The sequence below is a fragment of the Haliaeetus leucocephalus genome, unplaced genomic scaffold (genome assembly GCF_000737465.1).
Source record: "Haliaeetus leucocephalus isolate CR32 unplaced genomic scaffold, Haliaeetus_leucocephalus-4.0 Scaffold140, whole genome shotgun sequence".
NCBI lineage: Eukaryota > Metazoa > Chordata > Aves > Accipitriformes > Accipitridae > Haliaeetus > Haliaeetus leucocephalus.
Genome location: NW_010972576.1, coordinates 1750342 through 1760523, shown reverse-complemented (window position 1 = coordinate 1760523; position 10182 = coordinate 1750342). Strand labels below are relative to the sequence as shown.

Here is a 10182-nt window from a genome sequence, read left to right as displayed (position 1 = left end):
TACATGCAGGTGTTTAAGGTAAACTGGAGTTTAAACTGAATTCTCTTGTCTTTCTGTTTCTTCTAAAATGAACACTAATACATGAAGATTCTGTGGGCAGAATAACTTTGTGCCGAGCTGGGTTTTAATATTAGATGTTGCTGTGCAGAGTAATGAGCAGCTCCGTGAATTTTCAAATGGCTGTGTGGGGTTTGCTTCCAGTTAACGTTGTCCTCTCTGTGTTACATCCAATTACTTTGGATGTTTTATAGGCAGTTTTCCCTTCTGCTTGAGCAACAGTTAAAATATGTTCAACACTTACTACAAGATGGTTTGTGTACACACCACATTAGGAATTCCATTTTGGATCACTGACAGTGGATCTCCTTATAAACTGATCTTTTTTGAAAGCTCTCCCCTATTTTATGTTAGTTTTCTACTACAAGGTAAGAAATACTACTGCAGTTGTTAGCATATGTCAAAACATCATATATTTTCAGGTGCTTTCATTAGAATTTGCTGTCGTGTTAATGATTAGGCACATGCCCAGATGGTGATTGTAATTTCCTTACTCATATCAATGAGCTGTTATTCATATGAGTAATCTGACTGACTGTAAATGGATTGCTTTTGTAGCTAACTGCTCCCTTGTGGAAAGGCTGACAATATGGTCCATAGCAAAGCACAGTTAAAAGCCAGCGTCATAATGCAGAACCTTAATTTGCCATCGTCCCATGTGAGCAGCCAGGTAGGAGGCCTAGGTATCCTGAACGCCACATGATAAAACCTATGAAACTAATTCCTATTGACCTGAAGTTATACAGGATCTGCCTCACAGTAGGATAACACCACTATTAATTTATTTGCATTAAGGTGATACAGGGTAAATTTATGTTCCTTTACATTCTGATTAACACTGGTATCATCCTTCCTTCAGATGCTAATTAATGCCTCTCTCGTTCTAAGCAGGACTGTAAAATGGATTTAGGATTCAAAGACCGTAACAACAGGACGCTTACCAAGAACACCTCTGCTGCTACAAAGAATTTTTCTGCCTGGGAAGATTATAAGAGTAGTGTTGATGACATACAGTACTTTCTTATTGGGCTGTACACACTTATAAGTCTGGCCGGCTTTATGGGAAATCTGCTTATACTAACGGCTCTACTAAAGTGCAAGCAGAAGACAATAATAAACATTCTTATCGGTAACTTGGCCTTTTCTGACATCTTAGTTGTGTTGTTTTGTTCACCTTTCACACTGACGTCCGTCCTGCTTGACCAATGGATGTTTGGCACTGTCATGTGCCACGTAATGCCCTTCCTCCAGTGCGCATCAGTTCTAGTTTCAACTTTAATGTTAATATCTATTGCTGCAGTCAGGTACCGCATGATAAAATATCCCCTTTCTAGCAATTTAACAGCAAAGCAAGGCTATTTCTTAATAGTGACCATTTGGGCCCTTGGCTTTGCCATTTGCTCCCCTCTGCCAGTTTTCCACAAAACTGTGGATCTCAGCAAAACTCTGAATTTAGAGGCACTGGAGAACAGGCTCTTGTGTGTTGAGTCATGGCCTTCTGATTCCTACAGAATTGCCTTTACGATAGCCTTATTGTTCATGCAGTATATATTGCCGCTGGCGTGTTTAACCGCTAGTCACACCAGTGTCTGCAGGAGCATAGGTTCCAGACTGTCAAACAAGGAAAACAAGTTTGAAGAAAAGGAGATGATAAACCTAACACTTCATCCATCCAAGAGTACCCGCACACAGGTGCAGCCCTCCAGCCATTCCAGGTGGAGCTGCGCCTTTGGTAGAAGGCACCACAGAAGGTACAGTAAAAAGACTTCAAGTGTGATGCCAGCCATTTCAAGGCATCATCAGGATACTCATTCCAGAGACCTCCCAGAAACCTCTGGCACAGAAAAAAGCCAGCTCTCTTCCTCCAGTAAATTCATCCCTGGGATACCTATCTGTTTTGAGATGAAACCAGAAGAAAATACAGAGATCCAGGACATGATTACGGTATCCCAATCCTTCATCAGAATTAAGACAAGGTCTAGGAGAGTTTTTTGCAGACTGACAGTGCTAATCCTAGTTTTTGGTTTCAGTTGGATGCCTCTTCACCTTTTCCACATTGTGACAGATTTTAATGCCACTCTCATTTCTAACAGACATTTTAAATTAGTGTATTGCATATGCCATTTACTGGGTATGATGTCCTGCTGCTTGAATCCCATCCTTTACGGGTTCCTTAACAACAGCATAAAAGCCGATTTAATGTCCCTTATTCCATGCTGCCAAATACCATGATTTTATGCACCCCAAGATAAAATAAACAAGTTTGGCTTTCAAGCATACTGGCGTGTATAGCTGTAAAACTAAATTAAATTAGTTTAGTTAGTCTGACTTGGTAGTGATTAGTAGCCTTTCATGCGAATGGATAGTTCTATGGCTGCATGTATTTCTTGCGTTGGGCAGAAATATATACATGTACTATAATATTCTTCTAGCTGTTACACGTAGGAAATCATGCCCAGTGTACAAAACCAGAATACCATTTTCATTACCTGAAATATTGGCAATCTGTACTTTGGAATTATACAGAATATATAATGAGTAATAAATGTAAGACTACTTAGACATATCAGTATTAACTGTCATAAAACTATGATAAGATACATGCTGTTTACTAAATAACTGTTGTTGAGACTATTTCAGTGCCAACTTTGACTGTTTTCTAAGATAATTAAACATCTGTTTCTGGATGTGATTAGAAAAATATTTTTCCTTAGCTCTTTGACTCATACTTTGCAGTATCTTTGCAAGATGCTTTGCTGCCGGTTCCCAGATTGCCATATTCCCTGGAATGGGTTGTAGGTAATTGCTCTTGTTTAGATTGTTTCCATCTCACTGTGTTTACCCAGTACAACCTATCTCTGGTTTCCTTAGCCAATTTTTACTCTGCCTTGTCATTTTATGTAATTTTCAGCCAGGCCTGAACTCACATATAGTTATGCCTTTGTTCTTACAGTGATGACTCCCCTGAACATACAACATGCTTCTGATCAGAGTAAGCCTTCATTTCGTAAGTGGTAGAAAAAGAAAAAGAAAATGGAAAGACAGCAGGATTTTTTCTTTTCCCTTATCAGAAAGCAAAAGATTACTGCACTTTATTATAGGTGACCCACTTGCTTTGGAGAGCTGCAACAGATTTTAATTAAACATGCGCTTGTGTGCGTGTGCGCGCGCACACACACACACGCTTTCTGCATCTCCTTCCCCTCTCTCCTTTTCTCCTTTTAACCAGACCAATACTTTTCCTTCCAAATTTTAATCACATGCATCTTCCCTAAGGAAGTCATATACATTTCACAGCACAAATTCAAAGGGTATATATATGTATTCTTTCCACCCTCCCTGGATTGCTCTAACTTAATAACCCATCTCCACCCTCAGGATTCAGTAAATGTACAAAACCTCTGCCCTGAGTTTAAAGCTGTAAAACTTCTCCCCAGGTCTAGCTGGTGATTATTTCCTTTTCTCCACTAAGATTTCTAATCCAATAGGCTTTTTTACATAGCCTTTCCAGGCTGAGAAATAAAGTTATTATTTTTATAAATGGGTGGATGGGAAGGGTCATTGTGCATTTTTTGCCTTGAGGTAGTTCCTTTCCAGTTGGTCTTCAAAAGTGAAAGCTGTTCTTTTATTGTGAGGAATTGTCAAATTATTTTTATCACAATGATACAATTCTGAGACCTTTTCTCCCCAAGCCATCATCTGCTAAGGAGTTTATTACATACCAGAGGGCAATCTCTCTGCTTCTATCATTAAGGTATTTCCCTGAAGTCTAGTCCCCAGTAACCCACTGTTCTTTGTTTTTGCTAGTGATATACTTTAATAGTTTCTTTCTGGACACTGACTATTGCATTTTGCAGATTATTATCTCTTAAAAACCTACAGTATGTCATTTTATAGAGTACAAATGGTACAGAATACAGAATATTGGAACAATAGATTTTAAAATAGCTTTTAAAGAGTTTAAAATAGTTTAATTTAAAAATATTTATAGCTAATCTTTGTATATAAACTTCAGAAAAAAATTAACTAGATCCACAGCCAGAACACAATGATGCAGTTCTACAGAAGTTGCAGCAGTTTACGCCCTATTTATGTCTACATATTTTCAAGTAATTGTAATATATCATTTACCCTTATTTATACCATGTGATGTAACCAAATAGTATAAGAGAATAAGAAAGCAGTTACATTGTTTCAGGTTGAAATATCCCTTCTAGCTTTTTTTTTTTTTCAATTTACTGTTTCTATTTGCTATTTATTTTCTATTTCTTCCTTTATATACATTCAGAATTTCAGCCATTTTTAACTCCTACACTTAGGATTGTTATTAAAATATAAAATAACTGTTTATTCAGTAATTATTCTTTTCAGATCAAATTCTACTCACTTTTACTCTATGTGACACACAGAATCATGCTAGGACTTGATGAAGGCCTTCCTCTAGTTTCTGAGGTGCACAAAGATTAGTCCGTACACTGGAGATTTTACATAAGCCCTATCCATTTTCCTGGATGAAGTCAATAACTGTGCTCCCTACTCTTTACACTGATCAAAGAACAACAAATTGTAATTTGGCAATAGAGAATTAAATCAAGACAGCTACTGAACTTTAGTCCTGTGCTGCCTAAATCTGTTGTCTTCTCTTTTAAGATCAATGGTGGGAGAATGTATATTTTCTTTTTGTTTATAGAGCAATTGTCAGCATTATATTTTGACATCTCCAAAATGTCAGTCTTTCCTCTGCAATGTTAAATAAAAATAAAATAACTTTTCCACCCTCCACCTTTCTTCAATAGCCAGCATAACTTTATCCCAGTATCAGCAAGGAATACATAAGAAGCAGACAGTAGCAATAGCAAGTGAAACCAGGCTAAAGGCAATATCCAAAAGAGTAACTTCTCTGAGTGGGAGAGGAAAAAACTGAACCATCCACTTAACATTTTCCCAGTCTGGAACATTAAGATAAACAAACAAACAAATAAATAAATAATTCAAAACACAAGGATCCCTCCACCCCACGCTTGTTGAGTAGGCCTCATCTGGTTTGAGCTGCAGTAGATGCTCCTGTGGGCTTCATGCACAACAGTGACTGGCAGCGTGATGTTGTCTCCATTATGTATGTCAATATGTCTTGGGAATATGTATCTGACCACCATGTCCAATGACATTTTATCATTCTTCTATGTATACAGGTATATGTACCTGGTATGTGTATAGATATATACACTTCCTAGAAAACAAAGCACATGAAAATGAATTTTCAAATAGCACATTTAATCAAGTCCTTAGACAAGCTATACTACGATGGGTCAATTCCTTCTGTAACTAAAAATCTAAATAAACGGGAAGGTAGGGGTTTTGTTTTGATAGCATCTGCTAAATGCAATCAGGAAATGCCAGCTGCAGAGCCATCTATCCATTGGAGTTAGAAGAATGAAAGATCGTAATGGTGCAGTGATCCGTCTTTATTAATACAAAAAAAGTTTGGAAAAAAACCCTCTCAGACGTGTATGATGAACATTAAAACTCTTACAACGACTCGCATGAGGAAACGTTTATACGTTTTTTTCAGTTCTACAAAATCATATCATTGTCAAACTTGACTTTTTTTAAATGTCAAAGATTAAATGTTGTTAATAGCGGGCTTTTGTCCCTCCTCGTTCAGCGGAGAAAAAACAAACGCCCATTAAGAAGTGCCGGCATGGCTGAGTCACTCCTGAGCCAGCCAGGCCAGTGGGGCCGAGGATGGCAGGAGCTCAGCCTGGGCTAACACTGGAGCAGTATATTTATTTAGGTTGTGGGGAAGAGGTTGGAGCTCCTGTGGTTCTCCATAGTGCCATGGCTGAGGGAGATGTGTATGGCTCCCCTAGGCCTAGAGCGGCTGTAATCACAGCAGGCAGGGCCATCGCGTCCCAGGCAGATGCCCGGGGGCTGGCGCGGGAAAGGCAGCCCTGGGCAGGGCTGTGGGCACGGGAGAGCAGGCAGGGGCACAGCAGGAGAGGAAAACCGCGTTGCCGTTGTATTTGCTGGTGGTTGCAGCCTTTCCCGGAGCCCGGAAGCTCTCGTGACAAAACGTTTCCTTCTCAGCAGCGTCAACGCCTGAGGAAAGGGAAAAAAATAAATCCACCCGTCTGAAGATGTGCGAGGACCAAGAAGAGGAACAGTCAGGAAGAAAAGTGTCCGCTCCTAATCATGCTGAGATAGGCTCCAGCTCTCCCTTTGAGAAGTATAGGACAGGTGGCATGGAAAAAAACTTCCCTACCTAAAGATTATTAACAGGTTAAAAAACCCTTCTGTAATCCACAGTGGTCTGTCAACTATCATTGCACTTTTGAAAAATCAACAGTTTTCTCACAGTAGTCCCAGTATCTGTCTGTGTAGCATACAAGATAAACAGTATTAAATGTCATGGTTCCCTGAAAGACATCCTTCATAAATACTGTTGGATACAGGAATTCAGCCCTTTATTTGGATGAAAACCAAATTATGCCTTTACTATTTGCAGTAAAAATTCCTAGCCAGAAATTATATTGGTACAGTCTGAAAGTCCAGAATTTTTAAGCCTGAGAACTCTCTTAGGTCAGTGACAGGACTCTGGTCCTAGGCAAGTCTCTTTTCCCCCCTACATGACTGAAATAATGGTATAAAATCATGATCTTCATGGAGGACCTTTATAAAGACTATTAGGTAAACTTTTGAACACTTTTTGACCATGATATAAGGTTTATAATCTCTGAGGTCAGGTTTCTTGTTCTTCCATTTCATGTCTTTTTTATATACTTTTGAATCCAAACCCCCCTTTTTTTCTAAGGCATGTTACATGCAGCATGTAATGAAGACTCCTGAAGTTGCTTGGTTTTCATCCAACAGTATATATTTTTTATTGGAGGTATATTTAATTGGTTGAAAGTTGCCTTTCCACTGAAGGTAGGTAGAACTGCTGTTATTATTCATATTCAGCTGAAGTGACTTTTGACAGGAAGAGAAACAAAAGACAGCAAGAGAAAGAGAAGCATACTCACACTGACGCTAGCTAGCCATATTGTGCCAGTGACAAAGGAACCTGTCAGAGCCAGACCCTTCTCAAGTATCTGCCAGGGACAAAGAGCTTGTGACAGTACCATTGAACTTTGCTAATCCCACGTGTGGCCAGAAAATCTATTGCAAATTTTTCAATCTTAGAAGTGAAAGCTAATAAATGAGTATGGATACACATGCTCTTACCCTTCTCAAAATGTTTCTTTAAAGCAAAGGCATTTTCTTTCCAACAATTTGATAATGACATTTTTGTCTGTGATCACTCATAATGCATCATTCTGTGCCATTAAGTCAACCTGTGTCATCATATCATCATACTATGGTATGATGCTATCCACATGCCAGTGAGTCTTACCACTCACCTGTTTTTAAATCTCTGCAAGCTCAGAGATACTAGTGATATCTGCTCTGCTCGAAAGGTTACCATGATCTCCTGGCCTCCTTATTAAACTTTGCCTCATTATATATAGGGGGGGAAAAAAAAAAAAAAGGCATAATAAAGCATGTCCTTGGTAAAAAGTCTTATTGATTCTGACACAAGCTTTGTCAAAAACCTGATTTCCCTGGCAAGAATATCACTACAGAGAGGAAGATGTGGTCACTGTGTATTTCAAAAAACTGAGCTGTGCATTAAGGGTACAACTAGCATCATTGTTATAAATACAGTATAACTACACAAGTCAGATTTTTATTAATCTTGTTTGCTTTTGAAAAGAAAATATTGCAAAATATTTGAAAGTTATGAAATTACCTCATTACATACTAATATTAGGAAATACCGTCACAATCCAAATTCAGTTCTTTTGAACAATTATGAATGCTTCATTTTGCCCTTGTAGTCATATTAAGATGATCCTTTTAATAATAAGGCTTAAAAATACTCCTCTGGGAAATTATCAGAATAGTGATTTGACATTCAAGACTAAAGTAGGTTGGCCCTGCTCTTGCATCCAGTTAAACAAATGTTTGCTTTGTCTTAGCAGGAGAAGGCTCATGTCTATATCATTTGAATGCCATATTAATTGGACATTTTTGAGCAGGAAATATTTATTACTGTCCTTGTGAACAAAATAATGTACAAAAGGATTTTAAAGGCACTTTTGGTGCAAAATTTCTCCAGAGGAGTAACTTGGTGATAAGCAAACAGTTGTTCATCTCTTCAGACTCAGTAGAAACCACAGACACAAAATCCATTTAATGACAGACCACAAGACCATTAATTATAATTTTAACTATAAATCTGAGTTGTTTTTTTTTAATGGAGAGAAAAACAGCTAAGCAAGCAGATAAATAAAACCATCCTTACTACAAGTAATCTTAGTGCCTCTTTGTACCTTACATACAGATTTACTTATGTTGAACAAAACGATAGTCTCACTCTGTTTTAACTCCTAGTAATTCCCTTGGCTTTATGAGGCTCTCCACCAAATTATGGTTCATTTAGTATTCATAAGGATTTTGGCCTCTTGGCCTAAGGATTAAGGAGCTGCGCAAGAGGCCTGAATACAATCCAAATCTTTACTTTCTGCTGCTTTTGGTTTTTTTGTGGTGTTAGCACAACTGGGAAAAGTGCAAGCTGTTTACCGTAGGAAAATTAAACTCATTTTTATGTAACTACTGGGACCTGATACAGGCGAAACAATTATGTATTTTTTAAGACTTCGTCAGTTCCAACACACATCTCATAAAGGTAATTTTCTGAAGCCTCAATGATACATTCTCTCAGTTAATATCCTAGAGTATGAGAGCACATTTCAGATAGCATAGCCTCATCTGATCCTCACTGCAAATCATGACGGGTGAAATTCAGAACCTTATTCCTACCGCACAACCAAATTGCAATATGCTCTACTTGAGATTGCTCCTTAATATCATTCAGGGACTAAAGCCCATTCAGGGCGCAGTTGATCTCTTACTGGTTTTGTGGGAGTCCATTCTTTAGAAAAGCTGCTCCAAGGCCATTTATGTCAGACAAATTACAGTTAGTTCCCAGGAGTTCTCAGGGGCACATAACACCAGTCTCCTCCTTGCACATCATCACACCTGCAGTCAGCAGGGGCCCTCAAGTGCTATTCCTTTCACAGAAGAGAGGAGATGGCTGAAAAAAAGCAGTGAATGAGACTGCAAACTCTATGGTACTTGTTTTCCCTCTTGGATCTGAAACAGCCTAAAATTGGAGACCTTCCAGAAAGTTGTGGAGGACACCTGTGTGAGACTTTTTGGAGAGGAAATGAGGAATCACTTCCCAGAGATGAAGTGGAATGAAGAAATCTGTCAGTGCAGGACTAGCTGATTAATTCAATACATCCAGGATCCTAGGGCCTTACTAATAGTATGGCAAAAAAAAAGTAGGTAGTTGGATATGCAGTTTTGTTTATTTTCTTTAAGATGAATTTATTTTAACTCATTGGAGGCAGACTCTGGTATGTGCTCTGACCCAAGCAACTTCATGTTGTAATACAGCTCCAACACCAAACTACCCTTTGCTGTTAAGGTATTCCCTCCATTTTTATTGGTCCATTACATGGCACAATAGGTTTGATCCTGATAAAAGATTCTGTTGAATTACTACTGTGAAAATGATTAAAGACAGTAACACTAGAAAAAAAGGAACACATCTGTCAAAATGAGAGGTTGACTACATCAAGCTATCCCCAAAAAGCTGTGGGAACACTGCAGAATATTTCATTGACACTTGTTCAAATACATGAAAGGTAAAGGGTTTCTTTTCCACAGCTTGGCAGTTGTTTCTGCCGAAATAGAGCTTCCGACCTGTCCCTTTAATTATGAACATCTATAAAAGACATGGCTATACTAAGAATTTTATGACCACCACCACCAATAACCAAAAACTCAGGCTTTTATTTAAAGACCACACCATAAACTAATAATGGCTTATTTTCTTTGCTTGTAGTACTGACTGCATGCACTGTACTAAACTGATTTCTACTCTCCATGCATGAATTTCATGGGATAATGCTTACAGTAGACTGTAACTGAACTAAACCTGTAATTTACAATGATAAGAATTAAAAAGCAGAGTTCATTTAACCATCGTTAGAAACACAAATAACCTTGCTTTCTTTT

General features: G+C 38.3%; 1 protein-coding gene across 1 annotated transcript; it reads left to right on the top strand.

Annotated features, from left to right (window-relative positions):
• The first annotated feature begins 957 nt into the window (after positions 1–957).
• On the top strand, positions 958–2365 carry NPY5R (neuropeptide Y receptor Y5). The gene has a single exon (XM_010586078.1). It carries the CDS (start codon positions 958–960, stop codon positions 2287–2289), a length of 1332 nt encoding a protein of 443 aa, XP_010584380.1. The 3' UTR covers positions 2290–2365.
• The last annotated feature ends 7817 nt before the right edge of the window (positions 2366–10182 follow it).

Excerpts from the sequence above, each read along its gene's own strand:
- NPY5R (XM_010586078.1), top strand. The coding sequence starts at position 958 with ATGGATTTAGGATTCAAAGACCGTAACAACAGGACGCTTACCAAGAAC.